Consider the following 25,317-nt stretch of genomic DNA (forward strand, 5'->3'; position numbering starts at 1 on the left):
AGAAAGAATAAAGTAAGAAATTTTCAAATAAAGTATCTTAAAAGTTTTATATTTTTATAATTAAATATTTGAAAAAAGTGAATATTTTAGAGACTTTAAAGAAAAAAAAAAAATTGTCTACTAGTCGCTTTAGTAAATTAGAAAATAAACATTTTTAAGACTTCCTAACATATATCAAATATGGTGTAAAGAAAATTGATAAACCCTCGAATAAAAAGATTTATAGGTTTCGTTAGCTTCTGAATTTTACCTTGCTTACGAAAGTACCAGATAATAAATCAAAGAAAAAAAAAAACACATAAATCAGCTTAACTCACCCTAAACATCGATGCTAAACAATTTGTTTATTCATATACATCAACAAATTTTGAGTAATAAAAGAGGGGAAAAAATGATGTTAACATGGAATAAGGTAGGTACAACATAATTTAGCTTGATGACGTCTCAATGACGGGTCGACGCAAACCAGAATAAACTGCTTTCAAGAAAAGAGGATGCGCATTTTCAGAAAATACCTCTGCATCTAACTTCTCTATGTGAGGCCATATCTGCGAGACACATGGTACAGGCATGCATGTCAGAAACATAAATCTCCATCATGAAGCACATTGTATTTGATGAAATACGTCTACTCAATTCTTTTTGTTCGCTTTTTAAATTAATGGAAAATGAAAATTTTGAGGATGCTAAACACAATCAGTGGGACAAAACTAATGGCGCAGTTCATTGAAACCACTTCAGCGAGTACCTTTTAGTCCCAGACAATTTTAAAAGGTAAGACCAGCAATATTTATAAATGCTATCAAAGCTTATGTGTGTGCAACCAAAGATCTCCTCCTTTTAGAAATTAATTACTAATAAATCTTGAATATTGGAAAATAAAATTGGGATAGAAGGGTGGAAATAGGCATGAACAAGGAGGCTTCAAGTGTAAGATAAACAAATTATTTATGCTCTACTTGTTTATTGTGCTGCAGCTTCCATCCAGTTCCACACTTCCACTGCATTGTGAAAATATAACTACTTTAAAATGGGGAATAAAGTTCTAGAAACACATTAATATCAATTAATTATGTTTTCCATAAGCCTAATTGAAAACATAGATACTCTTCAAGAACACCCAACATGATCACTGCTGATTTCTAAATTGTCTAGGCAAATAACTGTCAAGCTCCTCTACAGACCGTTTGGCAGTGTCATAGGTTGTTGCCAGGATGATTGGCAATGATACCCCACATAGAAAGGAACAAGGACCAAGGAATCCAAAGCAGAAGAAGTTTTTCCTAAGCTAGGTTGTTATGATAATAAGGAGAACAGGAGCTGTGGGAATGTGTAGGAGAATATATTGTATAAATAGGAAGCATTGAAACTGATTGTATAGGAGGATATATTGCATAAATAGGGAGCATTGTAAATGATTGGGGGCACTGAAGAATTCAATAATGCGATAATTCTTCTCTAATTCTCTCTTTCTCTCTACTTCTCATTCCTACTTTTTCTATTTTCTCATCTCCTTTCTTCTACTTCTCATCCCTATTTCTTCTACTTTCTCGTCTCCTTTCTTCTTATTCTCTAAAGCAGAACCCTAACTCAGGGATTCTGTGACACAGGTATCTTAAATCAAGGTAAAATAGATGAACAGAAAACTACAGGAACTTCAACATAAAGTCCACGTCAAGAGTGATTGTTAAATTGGTTACCGCTCAGTAAATATGCTAAATTATGCCTGCCACTTAGTTTCTGCAATAATATTTACCTCCGAAGCATATTGCCTTGAGAAGGCCTTGACATAGCCTAGAGTTGACAAACACCACTGTTCCTTGTCACCTACTTTATAGACATTACTTGCCTTCTCACCATTGGACTGACTGCCAGAGTTCAGAAAAAATAAGGTTAATGCACAGTTGAGTATCATACAACGAAAACTCACGCCAAAAGAAGAAGAAGAAGAAGAAGAAGAAGAAGAGAGAGAGAGAGAGAGAGAGAGAGAGAGAGAGAGAAATAAAGAAGGTAAGATACAGAGCCAGGGAGGGGAGAAAGGTCACCTTTTTTTGGGTCTTCCATTCTCATTATCCACTTCCATTTCAGATGATTCATCAAGGTCAACAATCATTTCATCTGCTTGAATTGATTTCAATGCCCCCAAGGTTTGAGCTTTAGATGCATCAGGCAGGCGTTCCATTAGCACATTTGAGAAGTTTTTGTATAATGAGAGGAACAATGCCTGTATATGCAATCATTGTCAGGACTAGCAACATACAAAGCCTTAATAAGCATGAAAATGGGAATATCTAACTGATAAAGTATTTTAGCAGTGTTATACATATAGAAATCAATTTATCATGCAAAATATAGTATTTCCCCACAGTAATATGATCTAAAGCAAGGAAGACTCGCCAACTAGAGATGTTTCCACAGAAATTTATAGCTAGGGACAAACTTAGATCATGCAACATGCTTCATTATCTTCACAATTTAATGTGATATGATATAAATATGATATGAAACACCATTAACAATTGAATAAAGGAGGAGAGAGAGAGAGAGAGAGAGAGAGAGAGGATATTGCAACTAATTCTTATAGCAATCACCTCATTTTCATCAAGGGCTCGAGCAAGCAGAGCCTCCTTGGCCTCCAAAGAATCACGCACGGATATCTCCTCTTCTTTTGTTTTTTCAGCATTTGATTTTATGGGCTTCATCTTTGCAGGATTTTCACCAAGCACAGGTTCACCATCCACCAGAGTGAGCTTTGATTCAGCAGCATCTAACTCAGCTTTAGCCTTGGCTGCAGCGTCTTCTGCTGATACAACACTCTTCTTGAGAGTCAAGATCTCTTTCCTTAAATCAGATATACGATTGTAAGTCTTACTGATGGCATTTCTAAGAACCTGAAAAGGAAGCAAAAGGAAGGAAGAAATGAAAAATGGAAAATTTAGAAAGTTCTTAAAGAACTGCTACAGAGTATTCAAAGCACTGTTGGTAAGACAAAGTAGTCACAGAAGTAAGATAAGATGGTAGCAAGCTTAGGTGACTTTGTGTTTTGAGTGCAAATAACAATGTGAAAAGAATTGCTGTGATATACCTCCCATGGATGATCAGATATATGAAATTGCTCAGTGTTTGCTGGAGAGAAGACCCATCTCAGAATAGCTAAATTAGATATAAGCCGATAACCCATCATTCTGTCAATTGTAATAGCTGTCATTTGGGCATTGTTCTTCCAATAGGAACTCACTTCAGCTATCAGCATGATCTGCTTATCTTGATCATGACATATACGTGCAATGACTTGGCCATATCTCTCCAAAACGGTAATTAAATGAGTGAAACTTTTAGACCCGATGTCAATAAGAGTTTGCACAACCACTGTAAGTGCAGCTTCCAAACCATGATGGGGAAACACACTTTCTTCTACCCATGAGATGATTTCTCGGGCAGTTTGCCTTCCCTTAACCTTGGTGATGAGTTCTGCAGAAAGTGCATGTTGTTCAGTTCTTTCTTTGCCTTCTTCCAAACTGTATTTGAAGTTTGGACCACCCTTTGGTGGAAGCAACTCCTCTAAAGCAGGTGCATTCTCAATGCTCTATATAGACAGATAGTGTGAGGGGATATGTCAAATGATAACAGCACCATACCAGCAACAAGTTTTTTTTAATTAAAAAAAAAGATAGATAGAGAGAGAGAGAGAGAGAGAGAGAGAGATTCACTTTTATTTATTCTTCTTCTTCTTCTTTTTTTTTTTTTTTGGCAAAATTTCATTCCTCCTTCCCAGCATACATTCCATCTTCACAATATACACACACACACACACACACACACACACACACACAGAGATTCCGTTTTGTACCATTTCTTAAGATTTTCAGATATCAGTATTGTGGACACAGTGTGAAACAAAAGAAATTCAAAAGTACATTCAATAAGATAAAAATTAGAAAGCATAGCATCAGGAATAGCAGTAACAGGCTAGAATTAGCTGTTAGATTAATTGCTGATGTTAAAGGTGGTTGTATTTACAGCTCTTGGTTATCTACTATTCATTGGTATAAAAAGCAAACACCAAGTTGCAATCCATATGTGACAGAAATACATATCGAGGGTGGATTTTAAACCTTTTGAAAATATAGAGCATATAAGAACATAAACCATGGCCAAATTCTAAATCTTGAGAGTGAATTATAGAACAACTTTCACAAACTTGTGAACTCTAAGAACTTTTAGCATCACCTATTACCTGCTTAACTTTGTCCCAGTATGATAGACGGACTTCTCTCTCCAAAACCTCTTGAACAAACACACGCTGTGGAGCCCACTTAGGAAGGTCTAAGACATAAGCCCATTCTTCCCATGGCCAAATGAATTGAAAGTTTGACCTGCAACATCAGGAAGCCATTATTAAATGTAAAAAAACCAACCTAAAAGACAAATCTAGATATTATAGCGGCAATATCTATAGTACAAAATGTCATGATTCTGAACATGATTGGAAATTCAACATTGCTGAAACTTGTTCCTAACCAAATTATGAAAACCTCTCTCTCTCTCTCTCTCTCTCTCTCTCTCTCTCACACACACACACACACACACACACACACACACACAAGCACATATACATGCATGCACACGTACATACACAAGTATGCAAGCTATCATGTTTCCAAATACAGATTGGAATGTCAAAAATGAAATTGTTAGTGTTCTTGAATCCACGATTGAGTTCAAAAAGGGTTTTTCCTTCCCAACCTTGCATCCACTATCATCTACAAGAAGAAGAACAAGAAGAAGAAGAAGAAGAAGAAGAAAAAGAAATACTCATTTTATATTTGCTCTTTTCACAACAGGGGTTGGGTTTCTCTCTTTCTAGGGTTAGAAGGCAAGCCAATAAGGTTGTCCACAGCTTAGCTAGGGCTTCTTTATGTCATGCTAGCCTTATTGTTTGGGATGATCTCCCTAATTTTCTTTCTGCTTTTGTTATGGATGATGTTCTTTTACTAGGTTTTTTCACTTAGCTTTTTTTGTCCTAGGTTGGATGTATGGGGTTGGCCTATTGGCCAAGGTTTAGGATGGACCATCTAAGTTAAGTTATTCTCGGTTTGTTAATATGTTTATTTTCCAAAAAATTTAAAAATCTAACACATTGACTTACAGATGGTGTGAAAACCAAAGGATGAGCCGTGTTCGACACTCCATATCTAAATCAGCTATTTTCTCAAAAAGTGCACGAACTGCACCTGCAACAACTGCAGGAAAAGCCCCTGGAAGAGCCTAACAATCATAACTCATCATCAGAAAGCTTTTACGAAATACTGGACTTATTAGTACAGATTTTTTTTACATCTCAAACATTACATTTCAAAAGATAAAAGGAAAAATAATTCAACTAATAGCATCCATTTACCTTACAGAGATCCATAATAACCAGTGTATAATATATTGGCTTGAATGGGGGTTGAGGTAACAAAAGTAACTGCAAGAACAATGCCGAATTGCAGATATTTGTTTCATGAGATATTCTCAGTTAAATCACCCAGATTAACATGCAAATAAAAAAAAATGTTCAAGCTGTATTTATTAACTAAAGAATAAGAAAAAAGATAAATACTAAAATCTAAGTATACACGTCAAGCAAAGAAGTTCAGGCCTTTTGCTTGCCATGAGTACTATTTCCACAATTCCACCACTTTAACGGACAATTGAAAAAATAGATCAAAAACAAAAGAAAGGGAAGAATAAGAAAAGATGAATACATCATATGCTTTGTTTTTCAACCTATTTAGAGATGAGAGAATGTAAATGCTTAAATAGGCCAAGTTGGGTAGAGGCCACCATTTTCCATTGTAAATATCAACTAATAACCCCTTTCTAGCCACTTTTTTTTTTTTTTTTTTTTTGCATAATATGTTTTATTGACCAGATAGCAAAAACTATCCCCTATTCCAAAGTCCTCAACTGGGCATCAGACAAAAGCAGCTCTCCAAATAAATTTTACAAAATAGAGATATCTCCACGGTCATTAATAAAGACCAAAAATCAAGTGAGACCTGCCTTACTTAACATTATTATGAAATTATCTCAATTGATCTTCAATTGTGCACTTACAAAACTTAAAATAGACTGGTAAACAACCATGTTTACGCATTTCAATCTGGTTAGAATTTTGAATTGACTGACAGCTCTGATTTCTCCTCCTCCACCTCCTATTCTTTTAGTTTTTTCCCTTCTCCTTCTCAGGAACATAAAGAGCCTGTTTGGAAAGGGGTGAGAAAATGAAGGGAGAGAATAAGGGAAGGAGAAAATGGGAGAATATCCCACTTTCTCTGGATTGGAAAAGTGAGAATGGAAAGAAGAGAAAAATGGGCAAGAGAGTTGTTGTCTGGGCCCATCAAACAATTCAAAGCCGATTTGAGGTGAAATGGGTGAAACTAATGAAATACGAATTTGTCCTATATATTAATTCTTTCACTAAAAAAAGAGAAGGGCCTTATAGTAATTTGAATTAAAAAAAAAAAAATTCTCTTACTTCTCCACCCCCTTTTTCTCTTCCCTTCCCACACAAGAGGAGAAAGGTATCTTCTCCCTCTTTCAGCCTCTATAATTCCATTTTCTTTCCTCTCTTACCATTTTTTCCTAACAAAGCACAATCCTTTTAGCATTGTTTTTTGAGGTTTTTTGAAAGGCATAAGAATTTATCCATATAAGAATGGTGCAGGTAAGGTGCTTGTTTAATTATTTTGTTAAACACGATACACATGATGAAGATCAGAAGATGCAAACCGTATTCTGAAAAAGTTCTGCTAAAGTAAATTTTATTTAGTTCCAATATCAACATTTCAAAATCATCACAACTTTTGCCAAACTATCAAGTTGATTTAGGCAATGTTCATAATGAACATTTGAGTGAGGAGTTGAGAAGATACAAAAAGGAACATCAAAACTGGTGAAAATAATAACATGACATATTGACATGGCACTCATCTGCTATATACCAAGGGTTTGGTTCACCAGAAAGGAGCCAAACTCATTCTAGATTACCTGAAAAACAATTACTAAGCACTTAGCAGCATAACCACCAAGATGCCACAGAACGATGGAAAGCAGGAAAATAAAGCTATTTCACAAGATATAGCAAAAGCATCTAAATATAGAAAATTTTGTGAACAAACAGCTACTAGATCTTACCTGAGAAAATATAGTCTCCGCCATAAGATACTCATATCGGAAGGGCACAGGCAGGCCAACCATGCATGAAGCACATTCCTTTCGACTAGCTTTGCACGAACCAAGGAAAAAAAATAACTATAAAAGCTAAAATCCAGAAAAGATTCAACAGAACTGAGGTTGATGGGCATGGCTTAACAACATAAATGAAATAGAAGCCAAAGAAAAAGAAAAACAACATTAAGTTGATTCAGTGCATTCAACCACAAGAAAGCCTAATCATTCTAATATTAATTAAAGAAACTAAAGCACAGAGTATAAATAATGCAGTAGTGATGGGTTATCGTATTACAAACCAGCCATTGAGGAACAAAAGCACATCCAATAAATACTCTTCCATGATGAAACGATCTATAGGTTCCATATCCTGTTAACAAAACAAAAGAATGAATAGGAACAAATACAGATTAAAAGAATAACAAAATACCAAGGGACCAAATACCAATCAATGCCGAGAGATAAAAACCATAAAAAATGTGCAGAAAAGGAAAGAGAGATGCTTTGGTTTGGGAAATAAAAAAAAAATGAAACAATGAATTTCTCACCAGCAGCCAACATATTCAACTGTCCTCAATTGCAGGAAGAGAAGAGCTGATATATTAAAGGGAGAAGGGGGTTGGGGAGAGAAATTATTCTAGAATTTGTACTTCACGAATTAGAAAACATACTATAGCAGGGAGGACGAAGCCAATGGCTTAGCTAATGTTACTGGAGATGAAGTTCAGAACAAAGACTTAAAGACTCATCAATAGATGTCAGGCCTCACAAAAAGCCACCTTCACTCTTCGCTCAATAATCACACCAACATTTTGAGAAAAATGTCCAATTAAACAAATAAAAAGAAAGATACCAAAGTACAGGAGAGGTTAAAGTTTAACAAAGGACAAGTCCATTTCCCATCAGGAGGTCATCCCTATAATTTCATGACATCAAATTAATTAATTTACAATGAAAAGTCATGGGAATTAAGAAAAGGTTTGATAGAAATCTAAATTTCATACACAATAACAGTTCATATATGACAAAACCCATAGGTTCAGAAAAAATAAGATTGCGTACAACAGTTATAAACATGACGAAAGAAATTGTCCGTCCACCGGCACTCAATAAGAGCATCAACAATCGAAGTAGCAAACTACCTCAGTTTTACTTGCAGGAAATATATTAAGCCTGTGTATCCGCTGACAGTATTTTAACTCTGCATGGTGCTTCTGTTTACCATATAGTACCCCAGCAAGTTGTGAAAGGGGCTCCGGTTGGTCTGGAGCATTGATGGGCCCAAATTCATGAGACTTTCCAGCAACCAGCTGAGCTTCGAATGGGAGGTGAGGTCGCGGAACTAGAACGTAAAAATGCAGCACATGGATGAAGCAATGAAATTATATGCTAACGGAAAACAATCATTATGAAACATACTAAAAACAAAACAAATAAAATTAAACATTTACGTAGACCACATAAAATAAAAATTTTACAAAATTTCACAAATTCTTATATTAAAATATCAGTTAACAAATTCTATCTGTTCAAATCTATTTGAATCATGACAAAGTGGCATTAACCAACTTTATAGATAAAGTTTCCACCAACACAGCAAAAGCTTTTCAGCAATAAGCAAAAAATGTGAGGCAGGACATGCATGCAAGTAGGCATGCACATAATAAAAGAAACGAACCACCATGCAGTAAGCATTTCACAATTTTGTTCCATTCTCTGAATGCTTACAATTGACAGCAACCACTGGATTAGACAGGAAAAATCGCTGATCCAAAGTACCAAATCCCATAATTCTATGGGCTCCATTGGGTTAGGGAGAATTAAAATTGTAGAATATTTAGTCAGACATTTTAGTTCATTTCTTTATTTCTTTTTTTGTTTTTTCGGTTTGGGGAGGAGAGGAACATACCCCTAATCTTAAAGAGTGCATATGGTCTCCATTTGATGAATGCACCCAACCAAACGCTCAAAGAAATTATGATCCACAATCATTGAATTCAATCTCCATTCAGTGAATTAATTAATTAAACCAACCAAGACAATCAATATATTATAAACATCAAAAACTAATAGGCAAAATGTTCAATTTAGTCTCTCTACTTATCGGAGAAGTTCAATTTAGCCTATTTTCAACTTTTTATCCAAATTAGCCCAAAAATTTCAATTTAAGCTCAATTTAACCCAAAAATAAAAATTTATGAGCTAAATTTCTTAATTTAAATAAAAAATTAAGAAGTTCAATTTTTTAATTTTAGAAATAAATTTATTAATTTCTTAATTTAATCCCAAAAATCAAGAAGCTCAATTTCTTGATTTTTGGGCTAAATTGAGCTTAAATTGAAACTTCTAGGCTAAATTGGACAAAAAGTTGAAAATAGGCTAAATTGAACTTTCCCAATAAGTACAAAGGTGTAATTGAGCTTTAAGCCATAACTAATATATCAAATTCAAATATTTTCATCTCAAATAACTATCTATCCAAGCGCAACCTAAGATTTCTCAAAAAAACTTAGAATTCGCATTCTGTGTTCACATTCTTTCTTAAATCCATTATGCTATAAATATAACGTTTCCAACATAAGTTTAAAATTCACGATACAAGGAAACACATAATTAGCAGAACAGATGTTTGTTATTTGTACATTCCATATCATCCCTAATCTTAAAGAGTGCATATGGTCTCCATTTGATGAATGCACCCAACCAAACGCTCAAAGAAATTATGATCCACAATCATTGAATTCAATCTCCATTCAGTGAATTAATTAATTAAACCAACCAAGACAATCAATATATTATAAACATCAAAAACTAATAGGCAAAATGTTCAATTTAGTCTCTGTACTTATCGGAGAAGTTCAATTTAGCCTATTTTCAACTTTTTATCCAAATTAGCCCAAAAATTTCAATTTAAGCTCAATTTAACCCAAAAATAAAAATTTATGGGCTAAATTTCTTAATTTAAATAAAAAATTAAGAAGTTCAATTTTTTAATTTTAGAAATAAATTTATTAATTTCTTAATTTAATCCCAAAAATCAAGAAGCTCAATTTCTTGATTTTTGGGCTAAATTGAGCTTAAATTGAAACTTCTAGGCTAAATTGGACAAAAAGTTGAAAATAGGCTAAATTGAACTTTCCCAATAAGTACAAAGATGTAATTGAGCTTTAAGCCAAAACTAATATATCAAATTCAAATATTTTCATCTCAAATAACTATCTATCCAAGCGCAACCTAAGATTTCTCAAAAAAACTTAGAATTCGCATTCTGTATTCACATTCTTTCTTAAATCCATTATGCTATAAATATAACGTTTCCAACATAAGTTTAAAATTCACGATACAAGGAAACACATAATTAGCAGAACAGATGTTTGTTATTTGTACATTCCATATCATCCAAAATGACAATATATCTCACAATTATTACCGCAAGAATATAAATGCTTTAGTTGCCCATATCAGACAAAGCAAATTATAGCTGCAAAAGAGAAGCAAAATGATGAGGGGAAAAAAAGAAGCTAAAAAATAGTTACCACTATCAACCTTCCATCCATTGCTGGATAGAACCTGTATCCTATCCCATAAATCTTCCAAGAAGTCCTGAAGAAAACAATGATGGAAAATGTTAAGAAAAAAATCTGCAAATGTAATATAAATAATAAAAAAGCTGTTGGATGACCCAGGTTGTATACTGAAATAATGAATTTGCAATAAAGGAGATAGCATTTTGCAAATTTACCTTGTCTTTTTGATTTCACAAGGCATGCTCCATCTTTGAAAGCAACTAAAATCCCAAAACATAAAGTTCTAAATAAAGTGATACCTTTTCAGAAGCATCTTTCCCAGATTCATCATCATACTCCTCAAAAAAAGATAAACCAGTGTCAGAATTATGTCTTCTAATGCTCAAATAGGCTTCGATTCCAACCATGACTCTCTCAATCTCCTCAGGAACTTGCTGCATATAAATGCCATAGAAGCCAGTTAGCAAATGGAATATGGAAAGAGAGAGAAAGAGAGAACACTTAAAATTGATAACATAACAGAAGAGCATATAAAAATAAAAGCAAGAAAGAAAGAAAGAAAGAAAATCGACCTCATAAGAAGGCAAACAAAGAACACATTCAATTCTTCTGCAACATGAAAGACACAGAGCCAAAGACCTTTCAATAAGGCCAAGCAGAATTTACTCACACAATTAAGTTTTTATTCCCATAGTCTATAGGATCCAGAGTGAAGATGGAACTGATACTTAGATTCATACATAACTCACCAATTTAGATTCCACGTTTTTATTGGAGATAAAAAAAAAATAAAAAAATAAAAAATAAAATAAAAAAAAGATTTCCAACTTACATAAACTTCACAAGAACTCTAAAGAAAAAATGAGTTTTTGTGACACCAAAAAGTAAGCATTTCACAAGGAACCGGTGATCTTCATTTAAATACAAATACACATGAAACAGAGATACAAGCACCGTTGAGAATGTAATAATATGAAAATGTAAACTATAAATAACAATAATGCATAATAAGAACAAACTATGCTGCAAGAAATGTCTAAACTAACTACAAATGATGAAACCAATTCATAAAAAAAATTGCAAAATACCTAGAGACGCATTACCTCAACAAATTCTAATCCTCCCCATGGTAGACAGGATAAAATGCAAGTTACATAAAAGTCTCCACGTGCTTGCCAGGAGGGATTTCCTTTCTCCTCATCCACTGTTGTGGCAGCAGATGACAATAAGGTTTCAAAGACAACCACCAAAGAAGCTGGTTGGAGAACTTTACTGCACATCTATAAACAAAATGAACAAATTACCAAGTTCCCTATCAAAAAGAGAATATTGGATTTTAGGGATTAGAAAAGTTACTTCTAATATAACATATAGCAATAAGCAAAAAATTGGAAATGAGAAGTAACTTATTCACAGGCTGATACTCCTTCCACCTTCTTTACAAGTGAGAAAATTAGATAAATTTCTCTGTTAGATTTTTTTTTTAATTTGTATAAAACTAGGATAAATCAGCAAAGCGAGCAATTCTTCTACATCTAACTATCTGCAATTAATAATAGAAAAAAAAACAGTATCAAACAATCAAATATCAGTTCCATCCAATTTCTTTTCTTTCCCCAAATATTCACAACTAATGAATCACAAAAGGTTCTCCAAATTCTGCCTTGAAATGCACCATTATAATCCCCCACGAAAGCTTAAATTTTACCATATACCAATTATCAATAGCTCAGCTCAGAATCACCAAATAGCAACGATAAAAATGACGCACCATTGCAGTAAGAAAGCGCATCAAAATGCGAATCCTATCGCAATTTTCAGAATCCAAGGCATCCTGAAATGTTATCCAGACAATGCATCAGTAAAAACAGTGAGCAATATACTCAAATAAGAACAAGAACTAAAAAGTTAAATTATCATAGCATTTATAATTCTAAGATACCTAGGGATAATCATATACATCAATAGAACTTTTGCATTGAATTAGCAAAACTACAAATCTCCAACGAGCATTAACACAACCTGCCGTGTACTATAATTGGCTAATCGCTCTCACCTCTCACCCAGGCAAATGAATTTTCTCTATTTGATGCTACTTGACATCAACAAGAGAGTCTTTCTAACTGTTTAAATGAATATCAGGTAAACAGAGCTATCACTTAAAGAGCAGAAAAAATCATAATTATCGCACAAGTATAACTATAAGAAAAGTGGACTTGCATGAAGCCATGACTGCACTTTTTTTAGCATGCCTTTTGGCTACAAAACTACTAGAAATGGAACCAATAAAAATCAAATCAACCTCCAAGCTCAAGCATGATTATTTATCAACCAGAATCAAATATTCTCTCTAAATAAGGAGTCCAACAGAACTCTCAGGGAGGTCTGTTGTGCTCCAGACAAACCTCGGTCACAAAACACTTCTAAAATTTTCCTAAATTGTAGCAACAATCAATATAAAATAAAGCATGGCATAAAAATATGAGACCAAATGTTACAGAAAACAAAGGTATTGCATCCAAGCATAGAATATTTTCAAAGCAGTATTTCATACTTAATTTATCAGGTTCACATGTCAAAAGAGGGAACTCCAAGCCGTAAAACAAGTTTTGGAAGCTAACTTGCAACCTAGTCAGGCTGGGACTACTCACTCACCTGGAAATTAGTTTGAGTATTCTCCAGTATTTTCCGAACGAAGTCCTCATTTTCTAAGTTCAATAGGCCAACCTGCGAAGAACAGACATAGAAACAAAAGAATAAGTAACTGGAGTCATTATATGTGCAGAAGAATATTCAATTTATGAGAAGTCCAGTTGAAAGAGGGCAGCTCACAAGATAATGCACAAAACAGAATGTTGGCTTAAAAGTATTTCAATTTTTTTTAGAACTTCAAAACCATTTAATAAACTAAAAAACATGTTCTAAGAAATCACAAATCTTTGTTTATGGGATTTTTGTGGGTATTTTTCAGCAAATATCACCACCACCACAACCACCATCACCATTGTCACCACCACCACTGCAGCCACCAGCTCGCTACCACCTCCTTCAAAGTTGCAACTGCTACCAGGATTGTCACCCCTCCACCACCCTATCATTGCTACCAACACCACCATTACCTCCACAGCCACCCTCACCCCTACCTCTGCTACCACCAGCACCGCAATGCCAGTCACCCTCCAACACCCTATCATATCTACCACAGCCACTACCCCACTGCTACCATTTCATTGCCACTGCCAGTAGCAGCACCACCACCACACTGCCATTGTCATCCCACCAACATCACTACCTCCACCACTACCCCGCAATCACTATCACCACCACCACCACTCCATTGTTACCACCCCCCTACCTCATCACTATAACAGCCACCACCACCCCACTGTCATTGATGCCCCCACCAGCACTGCCACCATTATTTAAGAGTATAAATAAGGGCTATATAGAAAAAAATAATAATTTATTAAGTGGTGTATATAGTTATTATATATAGGAACAATATATAAACTGTATAATGATAACAAACAAAACCTAAGATGGTCATTTTTATTTAAGGAAGGAACAACAAAGAAATGGCTAACTAAAGAAAACAACAACAAACAAGCAACCTTTATGAGATGCACAATTAACGAGAACAATATCAAATAGCTTGGTCATTCTTTAATATAATTTTGCAAATTTTCCTACAGGATTTTGCAACGCTGTGGTCCTGCACAGGCTACTTGAATTTTCCCTCTATCAGTTTCCACAAAATGTCATTTGTCTATTCTCTGTAAACCCTTTCGTGTGCGTTGTGCAAAAGAGGAAATTTTTATTCTGCTATTTTAAGGACACATACAATCTCAGATCCATGCTTGTAGTTCCAGCACAACACTAGCTAAACAGCCCATTGCTCATCCGAAAAAAAAAATCCAAACATACAATTATACATATAAGGACATAAAAAATATGCAAAAATACATGTGTATACATGTTTTTGTATGCATAAACACACACATTTTTTATGTGCATACATATAGGCACAGCACTGAAAAATGAACCATCAGCAGATCATGCATTGAGATGAAAAGAAACCATCTGGAAGTAAAAGTCCAGTACCACTGTCCCATACAAAGGAATCTTGTGAGGCAATTGTTCTGCACACTGGAGAAGGAACTGTAAGTAAAGAAATAAAGTAAATACCACATCAAGTGCCTAACAGAAAAAATATAATGCATTGAAGAAAGACTATTAACAAACGTTTCCTCATTCACAATAATGGACACAAATGCATAAGGAGGGAAAAAAGCACATCAGACTCAAAAACAACCTCCAGGAAATCACAGTGTGCATACAAACATAAAACCTAAAGTTGAGAATAGAACTGGTAAAAATAGAACCAGAAGAGAATTAGGGTTTGCACAAAGCACCTAATTCCATCCACTTTCACTCATGTGTCCTGCACCTAATATGAAATTGAAGTTTTGGGAATATTCTAATTACCAATGATGAATTTCATCATTTCAGTTCAGAGGCCCTTGAACACTCGAAATTGATATATAAACGATAATTCATAAAAATATATGTATTATAAATTCAAACTACTGGTAAACTATGCAGTCATGAGTAAATGGTACATATAAAAGTTATTTCCTTTTTCCAAAATTTCTAGTGTGGCCTGCAGCCACGAGATGCAATGTCAATCAACCAAAGATATGTAACTTTTCAAAGTATACGAGTGCATATTATGCACTTAAAAAAGAAAAACAATTAAGCTTTACAGGTAAAATATCATTTGCAGAGTGCTCCAACTCTCGCCGAAGAACACCAAAACACGTTTCCTGCAAATTCCAAAGCAAAAAATCAAACTCAAGAGTCACAAGCAGTGTACTCGTGATACAGACTCCAAATTAATTATTAGACAACCAAAATCCCTGAATAGCAAAACAGAGCATAATTTAAGACAGCTCTGCAGCCTAGGGTTTTATAAGAACACACATGCACCGATGCATATATATATATTATATAAAGAAAGAGAGACAGAGAGAGAGAGGAATATATACAATGTGTTCTTTGAAGTCGGAGCTGGTGCCATACTCAGGGCACTTGTCGCCTATTCGAAGAAGAAGACTTCTCCAGCTACTCATTCTTGCTGTAATTAACGGAATCTTCCCAGGGAGAAACAGAGCATATACAGTAGAAGAAATGGGAGGGATTTGTAGAGTTTGATGGCAAACAGGCCCGCCCGTAAATTAAACGAAATGCAGCTGAACGCATGAAGAGAGTGACTCGAGATGCCCATAAATAACAGGGCCAGGGTGGTTCCACTTCAAATGGTCTTTCGGCCCTCTTTAATCTTTTTGCTATAGGGCTGTTTGAGACTGTGGTTCCGACTTATTTTTAAAATATATGTTATTTTAAATGATGCTGAAAAAATAATTTTCAAAAAATATTTAATTATTTATTAATAACAGCATTAAATTATATTAAATTTAACTTAAAATTAATTTTTAACAACGTCCAATTAATACATTTAAAATATTTTTTCAATATCAGCTTAAATAACAATGTTGAATAAATTTAAATAAGATTGTGGATCAAATAAATGATTAATATGCAATAAAATGTATTCATAAAATTAATTTCAACGTAATTAGCCTTTAAATAATAAAGGGCAAATCATTATTATTCTTTTAAAGAATGAATCGTCTCCACACATGCACATACATACACATAAATTAACGACTCGATAACATTTAATCAAAATTTGACATTTTAATTCACTAAAATAATAATAATTATTAAAAATTTCACTTTAATTTATATTTTTTTTAATTATAATTTTAATTATTAATTTTAAATAGTGTTTAACAAAATAATTTTATCTTAAAATGTATAATTATTTTTGACATATAAAATATTCTAAAGTTTTCATTCTCTTTTCGTTTCCTAGACTTAGTCGAGCATTAATTCCCGCGGCCCTCCCTTACGCTCCCGGTAAGGAAGGTGTTTTCTTTTTCTCGGGTTAGGTTAAGGCCCTTCCTTTCCACGTTTGAAGTGTTTGTAGTTGGGTTTTTATTGTTTTATTTACTAGGTCTTAGTTCTTCCTGGTGAGGGTGGTTTTGGAGTAGATTTGCATCACAAAAGCCATGGATTAAAGCTTGGCTTCGTCTTACAATTTCGTAATCCTGTTTCTGTCATGTGCTCATGGAAAGCCTTTGATTTTAGGAGATGCTTTGGCATTAGACTTCACGGAGGATTTAAAGGGCCAACATTGAAATTAGTGATTGTTGCCTCTCCACGGCTAACTGAGAATAAAATGCTAGGGCTCCTGCTTATCTCTACCCCAAATTGTTTGGCTTCAAGATATGTGTGTTCGTTTGATAGAGTCGATTTACTTGACTTGGTTGAAGGGTATCTCTATCTTTGTTTTGGCCGGTGTTGCTCGATCTTGATTAATTTTGAGCAAAAGGTTTCTCCTCGTCTGATGCTTGGTAGGTCACTCTCGCGCAATACCTGATGCTGGTGGTGCATTCCAAATGAGTTGTTTAGGAAATTAGGTTTTAGGGCTTGCGACCTTTTCTTGGGCTTGCTTATTGAATAGAGGCTTTTGTTTTCAGGCTGAGGCCTTGAATTGCGTACATCTGCCCATTGGAGCTCTAACGCAATGAAATTGCGGTTAAAGATAATAACAACAATAATAAAATAAAATTATTAAGAAAAAGAAAAGAAAAAACAAGAGCAAGTTTTGTGTGTGAGGAAACTTGTCACGCTGTCACTTGTGGCTGGTATTGTATGATGTGGCAGTGGCAGTTTTGTACTGAGTGCTCAGTACTTTCTGTCAGCGAGGCACGTGTAAGGTCGTCACTTGGAATAAGACAAGGCATTTGTTTGGCACGTTCTAATGGACCTTTCATGGCCCAATTGTTTCTTAGCATATATGTGCCAGTTGTCACTTGCGGTCTGACCATTAACCATCTGTGGCCCTCTCGTGTAAATTATTTATTTTATTATCATTTTTATTTTTCATTTAATTTAAATTAAAACTCATTCACAATTTCAGAAAATGAATTTATTATTATTATTATTTTAAAAATTAAAATTTAATTAATATTATAATCATATTTTATAAAAAAAAAATACGTTTTGAAATTACGTTGAATTAGTTTTAGAGGAATGCTTGAATTTTTCTTTATTTAAATTTTAAGTTAATGGCTAACACATCACATGAATGGATAATGGAAAAAGGTTTTGATAATGGCAAGCACATGAGCTGTGCCACAGTCCCATGTGTTCTTTCAATGAATTTGAAGGCCTGTCTCTTCCTTTGCTATTTTTTTTTAATATATATAAGTTTCAATTTTGAATAATTATCAGGCAACTGGCTGCCTATAAATACCATCATGATCACCAGTCTTTCTATATCTCCTCACAAATTGAAACGTCTCATCCCTCCTTCTCTTTCTCGCTTTTTCTTTATGTTGTGTTTGCAGCTCTCAAGAGAAATGGATAAGTTACAAAGCATCTTCACGTTGTGCTTCGTGCTAATGCTTGTTTTGCTAGAAGAAAACCAGGTATAATAACATCTGCCATATGTATACTCTGCTTCCTCCTGCTTATCCTAATAAGGAAGCTAGTTCTTCCATTTTTTGACTTTACCAAGAATTTACCTTTTTGAAGAAGTAATTTATCTTTCAACTGGGTTTTTCAGGCATTTAGCACACCAATCTCAGTTTCTCAGCCGCAAGGACAAGGCAACCATGCAATGGTAGGAGCTTTTTCTTTCATGGTTTTCTCTTCATGAAGCGTCTAATTATGTTAATTTTTTTTATGGATATTGCAGTATGGAGCCACCCAAGGCAGCCTTCGTCCACAGGGTGAGTTCGCATTTTCGATTTCCCATTTCTGACGAGATTTTCTCTTATTGCCATAAAATGGTATCCGGCCAGCTTTCACGAACCTACTATTGCTAGAGGTGGAAATAGACCCAATCATGGTTAGATTCATAATTGAAATTGAGTCAATTTTATCTATAATTGAAATTGAATTAATTAAACTGATCAAATTGAATTGATTAATTGTCTTAAATTATATGAAAACCAATTGATTGTCTAATTTTAGACCAAAATCAGTTTTTTTTTTTTTTCATTCAACTGTTAGACTTAATCAAAACTGAAATCGAAATCAATGAAAACCTTACAATCCTCTTTCAGTCTCCCTAAATCTTAAACCAAAGCCATAAATTTTGATTGTGAGTTGATTCAACCTAGCAGTCACCATTGAAAAACCAGCAAAATAAAGGGTTTGTGTTTGAGTTATTTTCGATATGGTATCCTGGTTTTTTCCTCAATCCAAATGGAGTTATTTTGAAATATAAATCATTTTGATTATTTATCAAGTCCCTAAAAAGATAAAGTATTTTATAAATTATGAATAGTTTCAAGTTAAAATATTAATTTTTGAAAATTAATTTTAAATTCATTTTCAAATTTGAAATGATATGGTTAATCTAGAAATATTTATTTTCAACCCAGTTATGCATATCATCAAATAAATTGTCAATTAAACTCTATGTCTTAAAAGAAATAATTGTATTTAGGATGTTGCCATGAATTAGCATGATTCATCAGAAGCCTTTAAATTCCTAGCTGCTGAAAACTAGTATTAATTGTGGCGTGCACTGCAGAGTGTGGGCCACGGTGTACTACAAGATGCTCAGCGACGGCATACAAGAAACCATGCATGTTCTTCTGTCAAAAGTGTTGTGCAAAGTGCCTGTGTGTTCCTCCAGGAACCTATGGGAACAAACAGTATTGCCCTTGCTACAACAACTGGAAGACCAAGAAAGGAGGACCCAAATGCCCCTGATCAAACCAACAATCACTTTTTATAATTTCATTTCATTAATTCTAATGTAATAATTTGATTCTTGCCTAAGCATGTTTCAATTTGGCTGGGCTTCTTGTTGTCGCCAATTTTTAATTTGTATGCTTGAAGTTGAATTGTTGGGCCTATGTTGAATACAGTTAGCCTATGTGAATGACTATAAATAGAAATCTATTATCCTCATCCAGGTCACAGGTTCGGGCATGGATCATTCTCTGCCAGGGTTTTGTTATTTGTGGGCCTGGCCGAGTTGGCTTCTATATTGATGGAAATCTACGTTTGGGCTATTGGCCTCTATTTATATTGTGCTTAAGCCTAATGTAAATAAGGATCACCCATTTATAAGTAAAATTAAACATTCTGTAAGGGATGAAAGGTTTAAGAATATATTCTTTCATCAAGATAACACAAAGAAATGCAACTATATATTTATACTTGACACTTTGCATTAGGCACCAAGGCCAAAATTAATCCTTGTGAAGCTAACAAAAATGGATAATTTGTATTGACGTAATATGCATGCGAAATTCTCACAAGATTTTGCACGAGAAATGATGTCTGTTTGTCACTTTAAATATATGTTGATAATTAAATTAGAAAAGATAATGAAAATAAAAATACAAATTGTACTATATGAAAAGAATAATAATAAAAGATGCTAGCTAAAGCTTAAACATATATTAATATAACATTTAAGATAATTGTTAAATTTGAAATTTATTATAATTAATAAATTAAAATATTTTATAAGCAATGAAGACAAGAATATGTCACAAGACCCTTCTCTTTTCAATTTAACTAGCTAGAGAAAATCAGTGACCAATGTGAATTGTTGGCACTAAGGCCAAGATTAATGCATGTGAAGCTAACATGTATAATTTGTCTTGATTAGTGTTTGAACGTGAAGTAATGTGCATTCCAAAATTCCCAAGCAAACATGACTCGTTAATCTATGTGTTTTAAACCCTAAAACCATTATAATAACTTCAATTCACTATATAAATGTACATCACCATGTATATGTTGGATTACTGTGTGCATAAACAAAAACTCAAAAACTTTCAGGAGAAATTCAAGATATGGAAAGTTCTAGATCAAGGTTGAGTTGGGTAGCTTTGGCTGTGTTAGTAGTAGCCGGAATACTAATTTCCGGTGAACAAGCTTCAGCCATTAGCTGTCAGAAAGATGTTATAGGGCTTGCTACGAAGTGTAAGGATTTTGTTGAAAAAGAAGGACCTATAGTTAAACCATCGAAGGATTGTTGTGCAGTGGTGAAGAAAGCCAACGTGCCATGTGTTTGCTCACTTGTTACCAAGCAAATCGAAGATTTAATCAGCATGGAGAAGGTCTTCTATGTGGCTAAAACATGCGGCAAGAAAGTTTCTCCTGGAACTAAATGTGGAAGTATGTCGTTTATATTATATTTTCTTTCTTTGTTTTTGTAGATTAATAGACACTAATGTTTACACATTTTATTTCGCAGGTTACACTGTTCCAGGGGCATGAAGATAGATATTAGAAACATTATCAAAAGGGCATTTGGATGTATTTTTAAGACTTTGAATTGTGTCAATTGATGTGTCTCTTATATGTTATTGCTTTCAATATTTAATAACAAGGGTATCTCTCATTTACCAGAAAAATGGATACGAATTATTGAATTATATCATTCACTTACCAGAAAAACATTTAGATCTTTTCTTGCTAATTTTACCATTCATGTTTATCAAACATACTTATTCGCTTACACCCTAAAAAATGGAAGAACAGTGGGCTTTGGGAGACAAATTTAGATCTTGATTTCTATATGTAGGCTTTTGATTGATGACAGAGTTTAGATTGAAATCCATTCAAAGCAAAATTAAAATTTAACTTTATGCAAGGAGATAATTAATTTATTAAAATTTTTATAATACGTAAAGATTTCGGAGAGTTTTTTTTTTTAATTAATTAATATTTAATTTTATGCATCCTGTCCTGCTATGAAATGGTGAAGTTCGGAATCTCCAAGAGACCATTGTAATATTTTACGTCAAGCGAAGCACCTTCCTTGAATGAATGTTCAATTAATTCTCCGTTGCCCACATGATTGCTGTAGAAAATCTCTTGGCACATTGGTGCGGCAGCGGGTTACCAAGATTCATGACGGAGAGAGGCCTTCCGTTCGCACAATATCAAAATAGAGAAATATTGATTAGATTTGGACAAATTGAATTAGACTCGATAATTTTTGCCTGCTGAAAGGAGAACTGATAAGAATTCAGGGTTGGGTGAAGATTTCCTCAGAGAAGGCAAGTTTCTCCACAGAGATTTTTTTTTAATTTTTTTATTTAATTTATTATTATATATTATAAATTTATTTATTAAAGCATAAAATATAAGTTAAAAATATATTTTAAAAATAATTTTACTAATATATTTATATTTATATTAAAATTATAATTTTTAAATACATAAATATATAAAAATAAATTATTTTTTAATAAAAAATAATATGTCCCGCACAATGTAAAGTCGGGAAATATTGAATCAGGCTTAGCAATCCCACCTGGAAAACATTCAAATGATCTTGGGCCCCATGAATCAGCATAAGATTATCATTGGGCTGAGTCCATTTTAGTTTAAACTTCTTTATTTTTTTGGTTCACCGGGTCCACTGGAATCTTTGCGAACTCGTCCCTACAAAAATGGTCTAACGTCTCCGCATATGACGTCGGCAAATTTGCACATAACATGATGCTTTTCCATAAACAAGCTATTTATATGTTTTTAGGGCTTTTGACAAAAAAAGGTGTAATCGAAAATAAAATAATATTAAAAAATGATACATTTGAAGATAATTATTAAAAATGGGTGAGTTATATTGATATTTAAAATAGTGTCCAACTTTCTTTTAAATAATAACAAATTAATTAAAAAAATTTAAAGGTTGGACGCTACTTATAGTAGCGTTCAACCTTTTTTTAAATTTTTAATTATTTTATTTTATATTTTAAATAAAATATAAATATTATTTTAATAAATAAAATTATAATATATAATATTATATATTATAATATTTTTATTATAAATATTATTTTTTAATTTAAAATTAAATTAAAATTTAATAAAATAAAAAATTAAAATTAAAAAAATAAATAATTAAAAAGATTTAAAAAAAGTTAGATGATAGTAGGCGTCCAACTTTTTTTAAATTTTTAATTATTTTATATTTTAAATAAATTAAAAATATTATTTTAATAAATAAAATTATAATAATTAATATTATAATTTTTTATTTTATTATAAAATAAAAATATTATAATAAAATAAAAAAATTATAATATTAATTATTATATTTTTATTTATTAAAATAATATTTATATTTTATTTAAAATATAAAATAAAATAATTAAAAATTTAAAGAAAAGTTGGATCTACTATAAGTAGCGTCCAACTTTTTTTAAATCTTTTTAATTATTTATTTTTTTATAATAGCGTTCAACTTTTCTTAAATTTTTTTAATTATTTATTTTTTTAATTTTAATTTTTCATTTTATTAAATTTTAATTTAATTTGAAATTAAAAATAATATTTATAATAAAAATATTATAATATATAATATTATATATTATAATTTTATTTATTAAAATAATATTTATATTTTATTTAAAATATAAAATAAATAATTAAAAATTAACCTTTAATTTTTTTAATTAATTATTTATTATTTACAGAAATGGACGCTATTTTGAATATATTATAAATAGCGATAATTCATCCATTTTTTATAATTATATTCGAACGCATCATTTTTGTTATATTATTTTGTTTTCATTACACCTTTTTGGTCAAAAGCCCTATGTTTTTACATACACACAACAGCCACACGGAACAAAGAGTATCCCGCTAATAATAATATTCCCAGGCTTTTCTATGAAGGTGTAGTTAGTAAAGGAAACTATAACAGCAAACACATAATAACGTAATTACAGAGCTTTTTAGTTAATTATGTGCTCCTCGAATCCTTCAGGTAGAAACCCATACAAGGGCGTCATCGTTAAGGAAGTGACAAACTGGCGATCCTGGTTTTACTTTGAGGAGTTGAAAAGCTGGGTGTTGGGGGCTCCAAGCTGATGTATTCATATGGCAAATGACCAATGCTTTAGCTTTGCTGCCATCAGTTCCAATCAATGGAACCATATAAACCTTTGTGGCGTTGATTTTATGACAATAGAACACAGCATACACATATCTCTCCTTATGACACAGAATCTGTTAGTCTCCCATCATCTTCACTCCCATTAAAACAGTGAACTCTTGCTCCTTGCTTTCTTCTTCAACCTCGTTAGTGAATACCGAAACATTTTTCCCAAGCTTTGCAACAGAGAAATCAACTAAGGATTCTAAAGATGTAGCACAATATTTGTCTTCTCCTGGAATTTTTGTTGCCTCGCATTCGTCAATCGTTTCTTTCATTGTTTTGGCTTCTACTGAGTCTGCTTTCACTGAAAACCGAGTGAAAATTTCTGCCAACTTTTCACTTGAAAAGGGTATCAAGTCTGCCACTTTACGAGGTAAGAATTTCACTCTGTTTGTGATTTAGTGAACAGAAGTCTCATTTTTTTGCCAGGATGTAGATCGTTGTATAACAATAACATAGTTGTGTTTGAGATAACAGAGTGTCCAGTTCGCCATGTCGTATAACTTCCAAACTCTCGACTTGGAGGTTGAAATGTATCATGAGAAGTGCGTTCGTTTCCGATATCTGCTTGCAAATTGAAATCAATGAGAACATATACGTATATACAGTATCGACAACCTTGAAATTAAGGCGGGAGAAACTCATGCATATCTATTTGAAACTATATATAATTAACCTGGGTGTAAAAGGTCTTGCAAAGCTTTTGGTAAAGGTGTGTTTGATAACACAGAGTTCCAATGCACCTCAGCAGGCAGAGAAGCATCAGTTCCTGTCATCACAAGCTGCCGTGATGGATGTTGACAAAAACGAAATTAGTTTCTTTTATACATATTGAGAGCTATATAGAATGATATTACGTAACAAAAAAGAGCTTACCAAAACAAAGAAATAAGCTAAAGTTTGAAAGAAATGACAATAGAAATAAGATCAGATAATTAATATAATGCTACACTGAGAAAACTAGTGTAGGAATAATAAGATGCAACTCCATTTTAGCAGTGCAACGAGAAAGGGAGATAGATCAATCTAGAGGTGGATGCAATGAAAGTTAGAGAGGATCTTCCAGTATAAATATATACACCTGTCCAAAATAGTTAGTGCAATAAATTTCTTCCCTACACTCTACACTCTGTTCATCATTCATCATCTTAATTTCAGAACACCATACATTTCTATTAAATATATAAATTTTATTATTAATTAAATTTATAAGTGAATTATTAATTCTATCAACACCATATGTTTTATTAATTATATTTGAACTCACACCATATGTTTTATTAATTATATTTGAACTCACTTGTAGAATGAATCATTATTATAATTTATAATTTTTTTTTACTATATATATGTAGGAGAGGGAAGAATCAAATCTGAGTTTTCTAAGTTTAATATATTTTATAAAAAAATTAATTTTTATGTAGTTAGTTATATTATTGAATAATGTCATAATGATTACTAAAATTAAATAAATAAATAAACAAACAGTGTTATAATAAAACTATAAATAAAATGTATAAA

The 25,317-nt window shown here is 32.8% G+C and overlaps 3 protein-coding genes and 1 pseudogene across 4 annotated transcripts; 2 read left to right on the top strand and 2 right to left on the bottom strand.

The window, feature by feature from the left end:
• Window positions 1-303: 303 nt before the first annotated feature.
• On the bottom strand, window positions 304-15,982 carry LOC110662692 (nuclear cap-binding protein subunit 1). Of its 2 annotated transcripts, none has more exons than XM_021821768.2 (19): window positions 15,791-15,981; window positions 15,509-15,568; window positions 14,847-14,903; window positions 13,401-13,472; window positions 12,517-12,579; window positions 11,849-12,025; window positions 11,045-11,179; window positions 10,755-10,821; window positions 8,361-8,560; window positions 7,518-7,588; window positions 7,183-7,267; window positions 5,402-5,470; window positions 5,150-5,268; window positions 4,238-4,376; window positions 3,086-3,586; window positions 2,592-2,891; window positions 2,046-2,224; window positions 1,757-1,868; window positions 304-548 (listed from the first exon to the last, which is right to left on the bottom strand). In XM_021821768.2, exons 1-19 carry the CDS (start codon window positions 15,872-15,874, stop codon window positions 429-431), a joined length of 2,610 nt encoding a protein of 869 aa, XP_021677460.2. In that variant the 5' UTR covers window positions 15,875-15,981; the 3' UTR covers window positions 304-428. The 2 variants fall into 2 exon arrangements, with proteins under 2 accessions (XP_021677460.2, XP_021677461.2); XM_021821769.2 differs by lacking the exon at window positions 304-548 and adding an exon at window positions 632-1,001 and having other exon boundaries at window positions 15,791-15,982.
• Window positions 15,983-18,115: 2,133 nt separating this feature from the next.
• LOC110662693 (protein GAST1) lies at window positions 18,116-19,796 on the top strand. Its single transcript, XM_021821771.2, has 4 exons — window positions 18,116-18,301; window positions 18,439-18,495; window positions 18,571-18,604; window positions 19,414-19,796. Exons 1-4 carry the CDS (start codon window positions 18,131-18,133, stop codon window positions 19,593-19,595), a joined length of 444 nt encoding a protein of 147 aa, XP_021677463.2. The 5' UTR covers window positions 18,116-18,130; the 3' UTR covers window positions 19,596-19,796.
• Window positions 19,797-19,942: 146 nt separating this feature from the next.
• On the top strand, window positions 19,943-21,256 carry LOC110662651 (uncharacterized). The gene is made up of 2 exons (XM_021821690.2): window positions 19,943-21,017; window positions 21,097-21,256. Exons 1-2 carry the CDS (start codon window positions 20,693-20,695, stop codon window positions 21,117-21,119), a joined length of 348 nt encoding a protein of 115 aa, XP_021677382.2. The 5' UTR covers window positions 19,943-20,692; the 3' UTR covers window positions 21,120-21,256.
• Window positions 21,257-23,453: 2,197 nt separating this feature from the next.
• LOC110662716 (BURP domain protein RD22-like) lies at window positions 23,454-24,664 on the bottom strand (annotated as a pseudogene).
• Window positions 24,665-25,317: the final 653 nt, after the last annotated feature.

This window comes from Hevea brasiliensis, chromosome 17 (genome assembly GCF_030052815.1).
Source record: "Hevea brasiliensis isolate MT/VB/25A 57/8 chromosome 17, ASM3005281v1, whole genome shotgun sequence".
Taxonomy (NCBI): Eukaryota; Viridiplantae; Streptophyta; class Magnoliopsida; order Malpighiales; family Euphorbiaceae; genus Hevea; species Hevea brasiliensis.